This window comes from Diplotaxodon limnothrissa, linkage group LG17 (assembly GCF_057381915.1).
Source record: "Diplotaxodon limnothrissa isolate DT_005_m linkage group LG17, D_limnothrissa_male_GT1.1, whole genome shotgun sequence".
NCBI classification, from domain to species: domain Eukaryota; kingdom Metazoa; phylum Chordata; class Actinopteri; order Cichliformes; family Cichlidae; genus Diplotaxodon; species Diplotaxodon limnothrissa.
In genome coordinates this window covers 21,908,354-21,927,288 of record NC_140612.1, presented here as the reverse complement: position 1 = coordinate 21,927,288, position 18,935 = coordinate 21,908,354, and the positions used below count along the sequence as shown (strand labels likewise).

The following is an 18,935-nucleotide window of genomic DNA, read 5'->3' as shown; positions in this document are numbered from 1 at the left end:
AAATTTAAATGAGCAGATGGAACAAGCTCGGGTATCGTCACTTGACTTGATCAAAGTAAATTGCCCTCCTGAAGTGCTTTCTAATTAATTCATTTCTAAATCAATAACATCTTTTTCACTTCGCGGAGAGTGATGGCGACCGAAAGATGAAAGGACAACGGAAAGAAAGACAGATGAAGAGAAAAAGCCGAGTGGAAAACAAAGGGAGCCGTGGAGAAAGGGAATGAGTGAATAAATCAATGGCTGACTTCTGTGTGGTAATGTAGACGGATGTATTGGTGTTATTCGAACGGATGAATAAATGATCAAATGAGACAGACAGAATAAATGAAAGACTCATTAAGTCTCCGGCCTGATGGATGAAATGGAAAAAAGCAGGAGTAAGCACACGACAGAGTCCCTGACCTTCGGTTTGAGGTGACACAGAGGCGTTGGATGAATGGAAGGAGAGAGAAATGGATTTAGTAAAAATGAATAATCAATCAGCCCCACGTCGGAGTGAGCGAGTCTGACCTTTTTCTCGGTGGTGATGTACAGGTGTTCGAGGCTCGAATCGAACAGCAGGTTCTTGTTGACCTTGTCTCCAGAGACTTTGCCAGCAGCTCGCCCGTACACCTCAGGATGGGCTGACAAATGCACCTTCAGCACCTGCAGAAACACAGAAAGTGCATTAACACATCCAAAACCCACACCCAATCCACTTTTTCAAAATAATATCACAGAGTGTCGTCTCAAGCCTCAAGCGAGGGAAGATGGATTGCCCTGTGAGTCTACAGTGATGAAGAGGGACCTGAGCATGAAGGTAAAACTGTTGACTGAAAGGTCGAGCTATGGCTGCCACAACTCTGGGCTGTGACTGGATGAACAGGATCGAGGATACAAGCAGTCGAAGCAGCTTCCTCTGGAGGGCATCTGGGCTCACCCTTACAGATATAATGAGGGACTCATTATGTCTGTGAGAGGTTCAGGTGGTGTTTAGAGCAGAGCTGCTCAACCTCTGCATTGAAAGGAGTCAGTTAAGATGGTTCTGGCATCTGATAAGGATGCCTCCTTCATCCCTTCCAGATGAAGTGTTTCAGGAATATCCAATTGGGAGGAAACCTTGGGGCAGATCCAGGACCCTCCAGAGAAATTAGATCTCTCGGCCAGCTTGGGAACACCTCTGTGTCATCCCTGAAGAACTGGCCTCTCTGCTTAGACCGCTGCCCCCTGACCCGGATCAGGATAAGCAGCAGAGAAAAAGATGTTGGATCCATTTAACTTGCTACTCTCTATCCAGCTATCCACCAGCATGAAGGTAAAACTGTTGATTTAATGGCCTACCTATATTCCTACCCTTACCTATTGCCATGAGCTATGGGTGGTGATCAAAAGCGTAACCAAGCAGTCAAAATGAGCTTAGCCCAAATGGTGTCTGGCCTAAGTCTTAGAGGCAGGGGGAAGCACTCTTGGGATTTGGTATGAGACTCAAAGCACAGAAAGTACATCTGCTGCTCCCCAACACTGTAAGGTGCCAGATGAGAATGCCTTAAGGGTGGGGTGCTTTGTGCACGTCTAACTGAGAGCCTGGGGAGGACCAAGGGCATTCTGGGGAGAAGCAGTCTCTTAACTGTGCAAAAGTTCTGGGCATCGCTGCTAGGACTGTTTTCCTAATAACCCAGAAAAGTGGCAAAAATGGATGAGTTGATGGCAACTTTAACATAATAATGTCAGAGTTACAGTCAGACATAATTTTCCAGCATTCAGGGAATAAAAACAGAAAATGGCGTTCCTGTCTTTAAAAACCTCACTGAAAATATAGCACTCACTGGTTTTATGTACCTGAACCAAAGAAAGAAAAGACAACCTAAAAAAGAATAAATAAAGGCGAGGAGGGAACGAATAATCTAGAAGTGACAGGATAGTGAAAAACATTTGTTACCTCTCCAGTGGCGGTGCCCACAAACGCCACAGCGTGTCCCATTTCCTCTGCCACAGCGACGGCGGTCAAGTGAGCCTTATGGGTCAACGAGGGCTCGGCTGTTAGGGCGAACTCAGCCTTACTAGCCAGTGGGGAGGGCAGGAACTCTGCTCCACACTTGTACCTGTGAGCCATGTCATTCTAATGGAGTGGAAATATATTACTTTATAACCTTTCATCTACTGCTGTAGCCATGCTTTATTTTTGACACAGACCGATGTTCTCACCTGATTGTTGCTGAGGCACAGCTCGTCAGATTTGGAGGAATAAGGTGAATAAACAGCAGGTTTATGGTCAATGATGCCGCTGTTGCTGTAACAGGCTCCTATTATCTGTACCAGCTTATCATTAATTGCCTTCAGAGGGTACATGCCTACAAACAGGAGCAAACACATCATGTCGACAATAACCTCATTATTAATATTCACAAGTTGTGATAGACGAGGACACTTACGGTTTCTTTTCTCAGACCAAAATAATTGATTTTTAATCCCACTTCAAAAAGCAGTCATTTATCCCAGTGCCCAGTATCAAACTGGATTCTGGGATAGGCTAATGCTAGCAAAGGAGATTCTTCCATCTATCTGAACTGCTGCTTTAACAGTCATTAAATACACTTTGGCAAAATGCTGCTGTATTTAACATTTTTACGCACACCGGAAGATTAATATCAGATGTGATTAATGGCTACACAAGTCTTGGTCATGGAATTCTTTTGCTAGCTAAACTTTAATCTTAACCTGTTGGCTGCACAAATACTGGAAACCACATCACACGTCTGTGATGTCAAAGAAAACCCACAGTTTTCATGCTTGACAAAGAAAAGAAATTCACAATAACAATAGCATTTGCTGGTTTTGCCCTTAAACAGGCATCGATTTTTTACAGTGTTTAACCAAAAACAGTATGTAGCTGTACAAAACTTCCTGTTTTTAACACAGGAGTTTGTTAAACTATACTTGCATAGTATAGGTTGTTTTAGTGGTAACACATTTGTCCTTTGCTGTCCTACATTACTGTCCAAAAGTCCTGAGCCACCCCCCATTTCTTTCTAAAATAAAAAAAATGGAAACAGGTGCAGTGATTTATTGAAACATGCAAACCTACAAGTAAAGCATATATGGCAAAACATTTATACAATACTAAGGAGTTGAAAGTCACTGTTTGTTTAATTTTTATATATTTATTCATCAGCACAGCCTGAACTTTTAGGAAAACTTTCTTGAAATTTAAAAATGAAGCTCATGCCAGTGAGATGCCTTCAAGATGGAAGACATGCAGCTCCAATCCATACCAGGGCCTCTTTGTCTCCATGTGAACCAGCTTGTTGGTGGGAAACTACTACTTTATGTCTGTCAAACTGTTACATCTTTAGGATTTTTTCCAACTTAAAACCTTTTCTTTGCAGAGTTGTCTGTTGTGCGTAGACACAACACTAGTTTATCCTTTGAATTTGGTATCTCTTTTATGCATGAATGACTCATAGGTCGGCGTTTAGTGGCTTAAACACGAAACATTCCTCTGGTTCAATCGAGTAAAAGCCATCGGTTATATTCCAGAATCAAATTTGCCCAGCTGTTATTGTCAGAGTACTTTAAAAGCTTACAGTTGAGGTTTCATGCCAAGAATGTAGTTTGATCTTTAAACATTTTAGCTGATAAAGATCATCTGATATAGTAAATAAAAATCCAGAGCTATGCTTGTATTGTTCAGGTGCTGTCTCACTTTGCAAAGATCTGCTGGAAAGAATCTTTATAAAGTTTAGTTCCAAGCTGACACTCACACATGGCTGAAGTGGACGGGTCTTCATCAGAAGTAAAGGTGACAAAGAGCACCTTGTCAGAGGCTGAAACTGTTCCGTACTGGCTAGAGCTGGTCATACTCTGAGCCAAAGCTTTCCCCGGAGTTGCTACATAAGCAGCCTGGAAGAAGAGGAAAAGATAAAAATGCTGAATGTTTGGTGCTTTGTCTAAAAATATGTGTTTATCTGCGATACAGAGAAAGTGAACGCTGCATAAATGGAATCTACTTCCAGTGCAAGAGCATGTTAAATGTTTTTTTTTTTCATTTTTAGAGGTCAGGACCGAGACACTCCTGAGAAGGATTCAATTCAAAGCAAACTCATCCAAACATAAAATGCGTTTTTCTGAGTCACTGCTGAGAGTTATACTGAATTGCTGGCAGCTTATTTCTGTGTCTGCAAAGTGCACAATCATTACCTGAACTTTGTTGTACTTGTTGGTAGCGCTACAGTTCAGCTGTAGCTCAGTGTAGGAGTAATAAAAGTGATCGTTCTCGCACATCCTGGAGATGAAGGTGAAGTTCTTGGTGTCCTGCACCCCGAGCGTACGGGAGAACAGGAAGTACACAAAGCCGCGGTCTTTGAAGGCAAAGCGGAAGTCGTGCAGGTACAACAGGACGAAGGGATTCGCCTGGACCGCAGAGGCCTCAATGATGCTGTCAAAAACCACCCAATCGCGATGGTCCTGGAGGATTCGCGTGGAGATCAGCTTGGTGCTGTCGTGGCTGCCGTACCCTTTGGCAACCTGAGATAAAAGAGGTGACAGATTCATTTAGGGTTTCGTTGCATAGGTCTTGAGACCAGTTGGCAACTGCCTGGCAACCACTGGTAGCTAAGTAAAAATGAGTTATCCCAACCAGTTGCTTGAGGTGACACTGATACAGTATCTAAAGCCCCATTCATGCAGGCTTAGAGACCAGTCTCCACCAAAAACCAACAGTCTTGACCTTTCAGTCGAGAGGTTGCTGAAGGTTGCTAGCAAGAAAATTGGTCATAAACAGGGTCCTGTTCGAAAACTGTTGTTATTACTTTGGTTCCAAACACCTGGAAGTTGGCATGGAAGACTGGACTGCAAACCTCACCAGCTACTCGCCAAGCAGTAGTAAAACAGTGAAACATTCAATGCACACCAGAATCCCCTGTGAAGTAAAAGTTAACCGTTATGAACTGTGTTAGTGTTGCTGTAAGACAACTTTTACCTTGACACGCTGTCCCTTTCTGGTTTGCATTTTAAGCTTCACTACAGCTCAGAGAGTAAATGGCGAGTGTTTGCATACATGGTGGCATCTTCCATGCAAATCACACGCAACCACAGCAATCTGCTAACCACCAAAGCAATCCTAAGTATAACTCTTTATGACCAATTTTACCCAGTGGCAGGCAGCAACCTTTGGAAAACACATTTTTCCCTAGCAGCTGGAGGTTGTCAACCGGTCTCTAGGCCAGTATGAAAACATCTCACTTCACTACTTTGCTGAATTTAAGAAATTCCAACATGGCAGCCCCCACCACTCATTTTTAAAATTAGTTTTTCTTAATGTATCCAGATTTATGCCTGGAACATATAATGAACCATCCATTTACAGAACAGATGGTGAAGAGCCTGAAATATCTTAAGAAAAATAAGCCCAGTTTCAAAAAACATGTATTTTCTTCACATTCCACAAAAAAATGCTACATTCATAAATCAAAGAAAGGCATCGGCGTGGCTCCTCGCTTTAACCATCTTCATGCTGGTGTGACATGGCCCATAAATTCATGCAGTGAAGGAAATAAAAGGCGCAGGAAACATTAAGCGGTTGATTTATTTGCATTTTTACTTACAGTTTGCTCTTTGTGACTCTGAGAACCCGCACTTAACAGTAGATTTACCTTAACAATGGATCAAGCAGCTGGCTCGTGAGGAGGATGGAGCAACAAGAAGCCAAAGAAAGTGAATACCAGACCTATATTCATCAAGTGGAGAGTATTTGAATGCACTTCTTTGTTTGTGTCCACTGGATGTGCACATCAACCACACATTCATCTTTATAGGATGAAAATATATTGCTAAATGCATTTAAAGTGCATCCTTCTGCTGAGAAATACAACCCATTCTCCTCTCACTCCAGCAAACAGAGCCATCGAGAGGGGAAAAATATATTTGATTTAATTAGAAGAACCATTAAAAGCGTCTATATGCATGTTTGGAATAGAGGGGAAAACTCAGTGGAAGACATAACATCATAAACCATCTTTTAAAGGCCAATTCTCCGACGCTGTATAAATAAAACGAAAAACACTTAAAGATAACTGACAAGAGAGCTCATTTCCCATATGGCTGCCAATTAAATTTCTCTACAAATTGCAGTTTTATTGTGTTTGCTCACACAGTATCACAGATGGTGAAGATCATCTGAATTATTATTTTTTATTTACTGCAGGAAATAATTTGAACTTTCCATTTGTGTGCGCGAATGTGTGTTTTTCCGTCCTCACCAGAAACACTGTCAAGTTGTCTTTCTCCTCTGTGAAATACGACATCACTCCCACCACAGAGACGCCCTCCTCGGCGCTCGCCACGTATGACTTCTCCCCTTTGTTGTCGCTGAAGTACAGCTGGTGGTCCACCTTGCTCAGGTTGTGCAGCGAGCAGATGCCTCTGAAGAGGCTGCCGCACACCACCAGCACGTCTTTGGTCCCGTGCACCAGCAGCAGCTTGTTGTGGTTGTTGGTTTCCACGGCCTCCTCGCAGGCGTCGTTGACAGGCGGCGTGCACTGCCGGTTGTCCTTCTTCGGGCCCGTTTTGGCTTGGAACTCGAGGTTAAGGTCAGAGTTCAGCTGGTATATTGCGTTAACGGCGCCGACGTACAGACGGCCCGTGTGGGGATCAGCCACCACGTTGTTTATCAAAGTTTCGGATGAGAACACTGCGTTCTCACCATGGGAGGGCCTGTAGCAAAGAGCTGCCACGAAGACTAGGGCAAAACACCACCCCCACCACCGCTCCATCGTGTCTGGGACAAAAACAGGAGACAAAACATTTATTTCAAATGGTCATTTTTCCTGATTTTTTTTAGCTTAAATTCATAAAGGAAATATTGGCAGCCAAGTTTTAAAGGGTCCAACAACAATTTATATATTTTTATACTTAAATCACAACACTCTGATCAACAAACACCTCATAGATGATTCTTTTGACCTGGCTTTTAACGCTCTCACTAAAATGTCACAGGTAAGCCAAAAGCGCTGGACAAAGAGGCAGGGTTAAAAGTCCAAAATAAAATCTTTAATCAATGCTGGGGTCAAACACAGAAAGGTGAAGGCAAGAAGCAGGCAAATGGTAAAATCCAAAAAACACTCGAAAATGTGTGGAGGACACAATGAAATGCCTGGAAGGACTGATGAGTGATAACAAGACAGCCTGGCAGCAAACAAAGAGAAACCTTTTCACACTTCTGCCCTCAGGTAAGCACTACACAAGTCTGAAATCAAGCACAAAAAACCCTCACAAATAGCTTCTACCCACAAGCCGTCAGACTCCTGAATAGGGCAATTAGCACTGCCCCCCACTCACTCCATCACTCCTCCTGACTGCTGCTTCTCCATCTCCATTATTATCAACTGCATGCAATATTTACACCAGGCAAAAGCAGCTTTTTTTTTAAACCCAGATTTTACCTGCACACTGATTTTTCATTATAGTTTCATGTTTTTACATGGAGAGCCAAGTTATAATCACGGCTTAAACTAGCGTGCATGTCTTTGGACTGTGGTGATGGTCGCGGTGCCCAGGGAGCTCATGCGTGCACAGGGGTGGGGGAAACATGCAGGCTCTACATGGCCGATGGATTCAAACACAGGACCTTGACCTCAGTGTTAGGACTGGAACTGAATTGAGCCGATAGTCAGCCGACTGATAACCAGTGAATTGGCAATTTTCCATTTATTTATGGAATATCTTTGGACATGGATGTTTATCTGAACAAAAATATATCAAGATTTTTCATTATTGTGATATCGTGGCTCAAGAGTTGGGAGTTTGCCTTGTAATCGGAAGGTTGCTGGTTCGAGCCCCGGCTTGGACAGTCTCGGTCGTTGTGTCCTTGGGCAAGACACTTCACCCGTTGCCTACTGGTGGTGGTCAGAGGGCCCGGTGGCGCCAGTGTCCGGCAGCCTCGCCTCTGTCAGTGCGCCCCAGGGTGGCTGTGGCTACAATGTAGCTTGCCATCACCAGTGTGTGAATGGGTGGATGACTGGATGTGTAAAGTGCTTTGGGGTCCTTAGGGACTAGTAAAGCGCTATATAAATACAGGCCATTTACCATTTATATTAAATATTATTTAAGACCGCTTCATAAAAGCCCTGTTCAACTGTCTTTCTCCAACAAACATTGCTGACAACGAACCCAGTGAACTTGAAACCGTGGAAACACTGGGAATAGTGCTTGTCCTCTAAACAAAGCAGAGTCTTTAACGGCACTCTGACATTGCAGAGCAGCACCAACAGCAGCACAAACTCAAGGAGAAAAGAATGAACGCTGAGAGCAAAGAGAGACGCAAAGAAATAATGAGGAGCTTCTCATTAAACCCAGAACATCCTTTACTGGAGGAAGAGGAGAGGGGTGGGGGAGCTGGGGGAGGAGGAGGAGGAGGAGATGGTGGAGGTAACGAACTCAAAGTGAGAGTTGCTGAGCCAGATTAGATTAGCAAAGACAAAAGAAGTGTGTGTGTGTGTGTGTGTGTGTGTGTGTGTGTGTGTGTGTGTGTGTGTGTGTGTGTGTGTGTGTGCGTGTGTGTGTGAGAAAGAGAGACTGAGTGTAGCAATTAGTTGTCTGACACACTGAGATTCTCCTTCCATTAGTCTAGATGGGTGTGTTAATTATAGCTGTGGCCTGTGGCTGTAAAACAAGGCTCTAGTTTTCAGCAACACCACACTCACTGTAATGTCTTTCTGCTCTAACCCTGTGCAGATGTCCAGAGGTGCAACTTCAGGTTCTCCACAACTGCTTCACATCATTTTCATCACTTTCTTCCTTCTGAATGTTAGCGGGCACCTCACGAAAATCTTTCTAATTAACGAGGCCTCGTCTCTGCCTCCCCGCTCACATAAATCAAAACGCTTAGTGTCGCATCATGGTTATTTATTTTTTGCTTTCATTATCTGGTATTTTACTGGCCAAATGCTGCTTTTACAGCAGGAATCAGATAGTTCTGATTGGTGTTCAATTGACTGGTGCATCCCCTGTGTTTCTGCTCCCTGCTAATTGAATTCACTTCAGGTCGGTTCACTGCAAAGGGATTTATTAGCGTGAAAAGACTTATCTCGCTACCCACCTGCTCTCCCAAATTACCCGTCCTCAGATATCAAGAGTCAGGTAGTCTAATGGCTGCAGTGCAGAGTTTAGAGAAGTGCTAGAGAGGAGAAAACGCTGGGAACACACACACACACACACACACACACACACACACACACACACACACACACACACACACAGAGCTACTCAAGAACAGTGCTTACCAAAGGTTTGAAACCCTGTTTTTTGGAAAATGTGAATATTTCAACAAGTCCTCAAACTAAATCATCATATCTGGGTTTGGAGAGGGAGGCGAGGGTGGCACAGGCATTTACTCTCACTTGCTCTGGTTCAGGTGCTAAAAATAAAGGGATAGTGTTAAGAAAAGTAAAGATTTGGCTTAAAATACTCAGTTTTTCTGTGTTTCCAGGGTAACGCAAGTTCCTCCACCACAAGATGTTGACACCCTCAGACCACATGCACTTCTTCAGATGGCCACTAAGGGCCATTAAACGTTAAAATGACATATAGTAACTATAGTAGCCATAGTAGTCGGAAGGTCCTCCCGTTTCCTTTTGCATCCGGGCTTTTCACAGTCCTGGTAATCAACCAGAGCTAACCCACAGTAAGAAGTTGGCAAGCGTCTGCAGACAAGTCGCTATCGTCTATGCAGATTCTGAATACGCACAGTAACCTTAGTAATTTACTGCCTCTTAATAATCAAATAACTGATACTGAAAATACCTGTCATTGGCCAAAGTCAGGGAAATGTAAGAAAACAGGCACATGGAAGTATTCAAAACCAGAGTCCTGTACCCTGGATGCATGAAGTCTCCCGTTGTTCTTTTACCAAAACAAACATAAGGAGTAGAAGAAAAAAGGCTCAGAAAAAGAAGCCCAAAGTTTGGTTGAGCTTTATAAAGGTTGTTTGTTAAAATGAAAAGATTGCACTGCCGCCTGACTGGCAGATTTAATTTGGCTGGACATCATTATTCTCAGTTTTCACACATTTAAAGAGATGCAAACTTAAGGGCTGATTATTATGCAGCACTTTCAGCTCTACAATAGTCAAAAGGTTAAATTCTACAGTGAACTATAAACAAGCTTCTTATCCCTCCTACTTCTGCTTTGAGCCTTTAAAATGTGCTTGTTAGCGAATGTGGTTAAACTGCCAAATGAGGGTGCGGGTCAACACCTACTCCTCTGTGTTTTTACCACCTTTTGCTCCCACGTTAACGCTGCCTCTGTGTCGCTGTCATGTGGCCGCCTCTCTCATTAAATTTCACATCTCCAAGGTGCCCAGCTCTGTAAGAAGGGATAAAGACGACAGGTATATTCACCTTCTCCTCTCGCTCAGAAGGCCTGTTATGGATGTGTGCATCCGCCACATCAAAGGAGAAAAAAAAATCATCTCTGGCTCCACTCAGGAGCTGACTCTGTGCTCTGCCAGCCATCTTGCCCCTTTCTTTTCTCTCTGCAGTATTTCCTCTCTTTCATCCTCCTGCTCTGGTTCTTTAACCCTGACTGGTGTCAGCTCAGGAATAAACTGGGTGTGTGTGTTTCTGTGCGTCTGCTCTTGTTCTTGTGAGAACCAGCTTGACTTTTAGATGTGTAGTTGTCTTGGGTGAAAAGCTTCTCTTTGCATTTAAAGCGGACCACAATAAAAACACATATTCATAAAGATCAGCGTTGACAGCTTATTTTTAAAGATGTTTTAAAGCATGGTTACTGTTGAACGGAGGGAACTGACAAAGCTGAAAACTGAAAAGGATGCTCACTGCTTCCTCATTCCTACTGAATGATTCAGTAAAAATTGTGTAAACGAGACAAAAGCTGGTAGGCAAATGAGCAGTTTTTACTTTTGCTACCACTCGGCGACGTTCATACAAACTATGAGTGACCACAGCAGTCTGCTAGCAGCCACAGCAATTGGCAAGAAGGAGGTTAATGGGGTCGCACCCTTGTTAAAACTGATTTCACTCAGCGACAGCCAGCAACCACTCGCCAACCAGTCTGAGGGTGAGGAAGTATCTCTGTACCTAGTGACCACAGGAGATTTGAGACAAAGAGGGCTTAGAGTGCGGAAACAGACAACTCACTTAACTCACAGTGAAAATATTACCTGAAGAAATAACTCAATGGCATCATATAAATTAGCTTACATGTTGCAAATTATCTGATATCATGCACAGCATGTGTCACAGATGAAACGCACCCCTGACAGACTCGACTTTATCTCATTCCTGGCCCTGTGGGACGGACAGAGGCGGATGGGTTCAAGGCCTCAGGCCACATTTTGCCCAACACAGCTCAACGCACTCATTCAATTAAATTCAGTTGTATTTTATATACATACACCTGTGTCTGTGGTTAGTCATCTTTAGGAACTAATGACTTATTTGTTTAAGGTTATGAATTTTTAACATTGAAAAATTGAGCTTAAAAGAACCCAGTGAGTTTAAATATGACACAAATGGGTTTACATCATATTTAAACACATAGGAGATAAAATAGGAGCGAGACGTGGCGTTTGACACATCACGTGTGTACTTCACTGAATAAACAGCAATACCTGGGAATGATAATAGTCAGATTACTCTCATGTGGCTGACAGTTTCATCCAGTATACCATGAAGAAGTCATCATATCTGCCCTGAATACACTGAATTTTGGACTCTGTGATCATCTTTGTTGTCTTTGACATTCAGCTTATTACTTTAAATGTTTCTGCATATGACATCCAGTGAACCTGGTCTCCAAGGCAACAGACATGCTAAAAAAGACAAATATTACAACATGGGCCGTCTTAAAACTCAATTTTTGGTCTTGACCAACTGCTGAGGAAAATATCTGGCTCTTTAGATGCCAAATATTCCACTGTATGCACATGGTAGCCAAAAATGATCCTGATTAGAGCGATGACACATTTAGGTTGCAGGCAAAGAAACTGCAAAATGAGCTAAAAGACACTAAAATTACACATTTGGCAATAAACTTGTGTGGGCTAATCACAATCAGGGGACATACAGTGATTAGGTCCATTGTTTAGATAAGTAATACTGACCCCAGCAGTAATTTTTCATATCAAATCTGGTTTCACCAACTTCCCCCTTCTGTCTAATCACCACTGTAAAAGAACCTGAACACAGCACCTTGGGTCTCGGTAACTTCAAGCATTTAAAGCCATTCTTTTAATGTGTTATAGACAATGATTAACTGAGAAAATAATCACCCAGTTAATTGAGGATGAAAACCATTGTTAGATGCAGCCCTTGTGAGAAGGATGCTAACTGGCTGATTGTTTTATACCTGTGCAAAAGCATCAGCCCTCCTCACGTTCCTCCACTCATTTATTTCCATCTGTAGCACGCCTGTATCCATCTGTTGGGAGTCAGATTATAGGTTTGACATATCTGGGTTAACAGAATTCAGGAATTAATGTATTCAGTAAAAGGTCTGCTTAAATTTAGTATTACAACTGCCTCCGTTGTAGTACCAGCACTGCATTAGAGTGAAAACTGGAATTACCAACAATGGGATTAAATGCAAATGCAGTGATAAAAATCGAAGACCAGGACACACACATACACACTAATAGGCAAGTGAACAGCAGTATGTGACTCATTAAAATCCTGGGTGCATACTTTGTAAAAGTCTTGAGCACTGATCCCTCTGCTAAAAAGTTTGGAGTGAAACTAAATCCAGGAATGTCTGCCGAAGCTCCAGCCAGGGGAATAAAGCCTGACTGATTTTCTCCTTCTGTCTAACCTCTCTAAGCTTTTCTCTTTCTAGCTGCTCTTTATAATTCACATTGTTTCGCTCTCCCGCTCTCCGTCTTTACATCTTTACCCGCGGGAACAAGTTCAAACAAAACCGGTGTTCTGACACACGAGATCCCGAGGGATTAACCTGGTCTGAAACGCCATCTATGGCTCTGTCTGTCAGTTTGTCTTTCTCACTGAGTGTTTGTACTTTAACCTGCCTGTCTGTCCACATGTGGTTTGTGCCTGGCTAACATTTCACCTCAAAAAACATTTAATATGTGACAGTCTGGTTTCCATTAAGTTTGTGATCCAAGAACATTGTATAACATTCTTGGAGAGACACCCGATCGTCCAGTCTTAGGTTTTATTTTAGGTTTTTCTCTGAAATGTTGCAATGCTGCAAAAGTTCTATTAAACAGTGTAAAGGCAATTTAAGCAGAGCTAATTGTACTCAGTGCAAGATGACAAAGCAGCTGAAAGAAGGCTCATTTTTTTGTAAATCTGGCAAAATAATCTGAAGCACCCAAGCCACCAGCACTGCTAAAATAAAAGTGAAGAAAAAGGGCTGCAAACCTGTGGCTGATGAGCCAAAACATGGCCCCTTTTTCCTGTCTCTGGTGGCGCTCTGTGGCTTTGACAAGAATCCTAGATGACTCGAGTTATTTTCAGTAAAAGACCAGTCGTGCTTAGGTATGTAATAACTTCCTGAAAGACCGTTTATGAGTTAGGACACTTAATTGTCCCATTTTTATTTATTTTATTATTTATTTTTTTACAAATCATCCACAAGAATTTAGAAATTAAATTGTCAAAGTCACCAAAAAATCATAAATAGCTTATTGCCGGTTGCGCCACCTTCTTTATTAGGCTTAAATGTGTTTTGTGGCTCCTTAAAAACTTTAGTTCAGAAATTGTTAAAGAATTTGATCTTCATCACAGGGTTGCTTTTAAACTATACCATCTGTGTATATTACAGGGTTCTGCATTATTTTGGAGACATCCCAAGTCTTAAGTTATGTTCAGACAAGCCAGTTCTAGAGTTGCCCTGACTGCCCACAAACCAAGCTGGTATAATTGAGAGGGCTGCCAAGCTGAAAATGTTTAAATCTGCTGCTTGGCCTAATGAATCTGACTTGCCCGGGAGCTAAGGTGAAGATAAGAAACAAGTGTTAAGTTTAGCTACAGGTTGAGAAAAACCCACAGAGAAACAGTCCATGAAGTCATCGCTAGCTAGCTTGGAGCTAAAGACTGTAAAGTAAGTACAATGATTGCTTGGGGCAATAAACCATAGACATTTTGACAAGGTCAAAAATCGGCTTCACTGTCTGAAAATGATCAAACTCTCTCCAGAAGAATTATATAACTGTTTTCATAAGCTAAGAGGTTCAACTGATCCTGATGGGTTGTGTTGATGGAATATCACTGAAAATGCCAGGAATTTCCAGAGAATGTAAAAATAACTCATTTTAGATGAAGTTATCCACCTTTAAGTCCCGTATAAATGTGCAGAAATCCAAACCAACATTGGCTGAGCTCTTGTAATATTTTACAGATGTTGGATCTCTGAGTCAGAGCCCAGTTTGGATGGAAACCTTTTCAAATATGCTGCACCTTTCTCCAGGAATAGAAGAATCTCAGATTCCCAGAACTGTTTATCAAGTCAGCTGTAAAAGAGCTGAAAAATAGCACTGTTATTCAGTGTATGTATTTTGCACATATCATGATACCCAGTCACTATTTCCTCTTGTTAATATACATTAGGTAATTCCAGAAAAGCAGCAATTTATCACCTTTTCTACCTGCATTAGTGGATCCCTGCTACTGTACCGAGATCCATCCTTCAGTCTATTTGCTCCTCAGGTGTGGGGCTGACATTTAGACATTGCTCTTAACTTGGCTGGATATCTGCAGTATCAAATGACACCTTATCTTTTTCCATCTTACTTTCACATTAGTGTGCTGGAAAGTTATGGTACCAGCAGAATCGTTTTCTTGTTTATGAGAGGAATCTTCTCCGATTTCAAAACACCCCAATGTGGTCTCATTTACATTCATGCCCACTGCTGGGCGACATTAGCCATTCATGACATCGGGCCGCAGGAACATTGGAGCTGATTGGCCAGGCCTAGAGGGGATATGAGTGCTATGATTGGCGGAGCCCGGGGGAAATGGAGTTCTTATTGGTGGTAATGAAGAAGCCTGAAGGAGAGCATGGCTGAGACAAAGTAAGCATAAAACTAAAAGACCGAAGAGGATAGAACACACACAGTCGCTATACCTCATCTATCACACACACACACAATCTCCTTTACCATTCCCAGAGTCCACAGCTACATCATACAATTTATACTGCAGAGATACAAACAGAGACCGAGAGGATGCAGAGGTATCAGAGTTGCTTTTGAAGAGGCTCTTGAGGAGGCGCCAGGTGTACTGAAAGCAATGGAGACTATTGCTGTATTAGCACCACATATGCTGCCTAGACGTCCGAGTCATCCCAGAAAGATGGGTTTGAAAAAGAAAATATGCCACTATACCAGAGGGAAACTTATAGACACGACATAAAATGTGCAGTAAATATAAACAAACACTGAAGGGAGAGCTCACTTCCAGCTAACCTTCAAAACACTGGTAGGCTTTAACTAAATGACTGTTTCGCTTCATAGTCACTATATTTTACCCCAACTTATACCTGTATATAAAAGATCGATGTAGCCACCCACTGGTTTTGGACACCACATTTTGCAGCCGTTTGCTTGACGCCATGTGAGTTTTTTGGATTCCTATTTGGAGGAGAGGATTGAGTGCTGAGTCATCACCTAATGCTAGCAAGCTCCATTCATAAACTGTACAGGAGATACAAAGATACAAATATCTGCTAACTAGTGCCCAGTAAGAAACTTGGGTAGAAAAGCTTCAACCATGATAGAAAGGTCGAAATAAGCTCCAGATCCCCGTGTCTGCACACCATCAAATATTCAGCCATTGTACAGTTCTTATAAAGTGGAAACTATCCCTACAGACCAAAAGCGTTTTTTTGTAGCAGGCTGCACAGAGTCTATGAGGATGGATTGTCTTTTGGAGCCACCCTCAAGTGGCCATAAGAGGAAGTGCAATTTGTAGCACTTTCATTTTCGCATCATTTTTCAGCCTTGAAGGTTTCCACTTGATGCAGACCAAAATCAAAAGTTAAAAGAGAGTGAAGTACATTTTTTTTAAACCAAAACTTTGAAAATCTAAAAGGCATTACTTTGTTCCAGACTCTTGTGTCTGCAGACATTCTTTGCCCTTTTTTATTGCAAGAAAACCCCCAAAACAGAACACTTTTGAGGGAAGGAGGTTAAAAACTTTTTGCATGTGTCTTATAAACGTTCAAATTGCAGCTTTGCTGTTAAACATGAGATACAAGTGGAATTGCTAGGTTCTTGTCCATAAACACTCAATAAAACCCCTTGACAACAGCAACCTCCATATGTCCACAAAATTGCAAGGAAAGGTTACTAAAGCTTATCTAAAAATAATAACAGTCTCTGGAAAAATCTAGTTTTAGCATTTTCATGTCTAACATTTTAATCTATGACAGTTTGATGAAATGTATCAGCAAAACTAAATAAGCATGCAATGTTGCACACGTTTCCTGCAAACTGAACAATATGTTAACTCTGGTGCTAAGGTAAGTGCTGCTTATCTATGGGATGCACAAAGACACGTTCGAAATGTTTTTAAAAGCATTTGAAGAGGCAAAACTGTTAAATATTCATTCCAAAAGAGAAACCTCCAACACATTGTCAGTGATGAACTGACCAAAGGATACAATTGGTGGGGAATAAAAAAAAAAAGGACACTGGGAAAATAATCTGCTCAGCAACAAAATGAGTTAATTAAAGCTTCGAGGATGCATATTAAACTACTGCCCGTGTTCTATATTAATCTTAATGTGGACATTATAGCATGACAGGATAACACCCTCTAATGACGTGACCTTTGAGAGGAGGATTAGTCTTATGAGGGAAGGTCGGAGGGGTCAGCAGTTATTAAGCAGGCTGAGTGTGTTACAGCTACACACACTCTTGTCTGTGTAGTACCACTTGGTAACATCTCAGCAGGGCAGTGACACAGACAGCAGAAACAAACAGTGTCGGGGCAGAGACAAAAGACAGACTGTCAGAGGAGTGATAAAAGACACAGACGACCGACTGTGAGGCCACAAAAATGATAGGCAGTCAGATACAGGAAAGCGAGCCTCACGAATGAGCACGCCTCTATTAACTGGTTCACTGCAAAGAAAAACACTCAGTACTGACACATACTGAAATATCTTATTGCTTAAATGACAAAGATGACAACAGGAAGAAGTGTAGTCAATGCACTGTAACGATTATTCGTCTATCATATTATTGTTTAGAATCTCTTGTAGTTCAGCTCTGTTTCTAGTTTGTAGTCTAGTTTGTAGTCTAAGCTTTTCTCTTCTCTCTCCCTCATCTTCCAGCTCGTTACAGAAAATGGCCGACCCTTCCCAAGTTTGGTTCTGTTAAAAGGGAGCTTTTCCTTCCAGCCAATACCTTGTTCATATTGGACAATTGTTGGGTCTGTGTTTCCACATGTCCCGCTTAGAGACTTATTATCAGAATGACAGCCTACACTCACTACAGATAAATGGCAGCCAGAGCTGTTTGTCTTACAGCGGCCAGCCTAGCAAGGTTTATTCATTTAAATTGTGAAGGATAAGAAAACAGGACTCAACTAAATGCAGTCTGCAATCCACTGACATTTAACACCGACATACACAGTGTAACTTTAAATAATAATTGAACAGATTTAGGGAACCATTCAAAGCTGACATATTCTTACTTAAGCTAAACTAAGCTAGCTATGCTAGCTGGCCACTTCAAAAACTCCAACTTTTGGTTCAGAGTGTCCAATTTATTTTGCATTGCATCAACAGATATACAAGTTAGATCTTTTCAAACATATCTGACGTTACTGTCTTTACTAATATGGTAAAGAAGTTGCAGTACAACCACCGCACAAACTTGTGAACGTCTAAACCCCCCCAAAAAGCATGCTGTTGATCATGCTCCCAATCTGAAGGACCATCTTCAACCTTGGGACCTTTGGACTCCTGGAGCTGCTGTCGGGTTTCTGGGTTGAAGCTGGTGACACGTTAATCAACAGTAATGATGATCAAAAGCTGGGTCAGTTAGACGTGGTTAAATTGCACCAGTTTGAGGAGGCAGAGCCAGATTTTCACAGATTTCCTTAAAAGGAAAATAAGGGGGAGCAGGAAGTTGCTTGTTATCCAAATCTACTTTTGGCGTTTTAATTTCAGCCTTTCTTGGTAACTCTTGAACAAATCACGTGCATTTGAATGCACCTCAGTGACATCTCTAATTCACCAGGAAAACACAAGTTTAATGAAAAATAAAAGCAAAGAAACATCCTCCCAGATGCGTTACCAATGTAAAGAAAGTTTCAAGTCAAATCTATTTTCACAGCACTCTCAAAAAATGAAGAGAACTCCTTGGACTGCATGGAAGGAAGGAAATCAATCTCCTTAAATAAATATGACTTCACATCAATGCATTGAAAGCTGTTTGCTATAGACAGAAGTGAGAGAAAAAAGCATGTGATCCCATTTCATGGCAGTAAACGCACGTACAGATTTAATTCTGTGTTATGCAAATGTAATTTAGTGGCTGTGTCCTCTGCATTGGAGTGAGCGATTAACAACCACTTTCTATCCCAGTACACTCCCATTAACCTGACAATGACACACACTGATGAGACCACGTGTGTCCTTGTGTGCGTTTTCTCTGCATACCAACGGGCACATCTCCTGCTTTAATTATCCCTAAGCGGCGCTTCCAGCGACTTTAAAAATCAACACACTGCTTTGTCCTGTCAGAGTTTCTGTCAAAGCAATTAAAGGATGTTCGTGTCGTACAGCGCAGAGGACTTATTCAGTGCACCTCATCCTGTTTGGTGTAAAGTTGCATTGGGCTCACATGGGAATAACTGTCAGAGCACCCAGACAGCTCTCAGCAACTCATTTCTAAGTACTTAAGATGTAATGATTGAAGTTCTCTGTAGACTCCAGAGCGTGATGATGTTGCTTTAAAGGCACAGTTAACATGA

The 18,935-nt window shown here is 42.0% G+C and overlaps 1 protein-coding gene across 2 annotated transcripts in view; it reads right to left on the bottom strand.

Annotated features, from left to right (window-relative positions):
* The window catches only part of LOC146614987 (plexin-B2-like), a 230,481-nt gene that overhangs the window by 60,954 nt on the left and 150,592 nt on the right, over positions 1–18,935 (bottom strand). For both annotated transcript variants that reach the window (XM_085376813.1, XM_085376814.1), the window contains exons 4-9: positions 6,240–6,757; positions 4,180–4,506; positions 3,744–3,882; positions 2,188–2,333; positions 1,922–2,101; positions 514–648 (exon numbers count right to left, since the gene is read on the bottom strand). In XM_085376813.1, coding sequence (XP_085232939.1) covers positions 514–648; positions 1,922–2,101; positions 2,188–2,333; positions 3,744–3,882; positions 4,180–4,506; positions 6,240–6,752 — 1,440 coding nt within the window. In that variant the 5' untranslated portion in view covers positions 6,753–6,757. The remainder of the gene's footprint in view (positions 1–513; positions 649–1,921; positions 2,102–2,187; positions 2,334–3,743; positions 3,883–4,179; positions 4,507–6,239; positions 6,758–18,935) is intronic.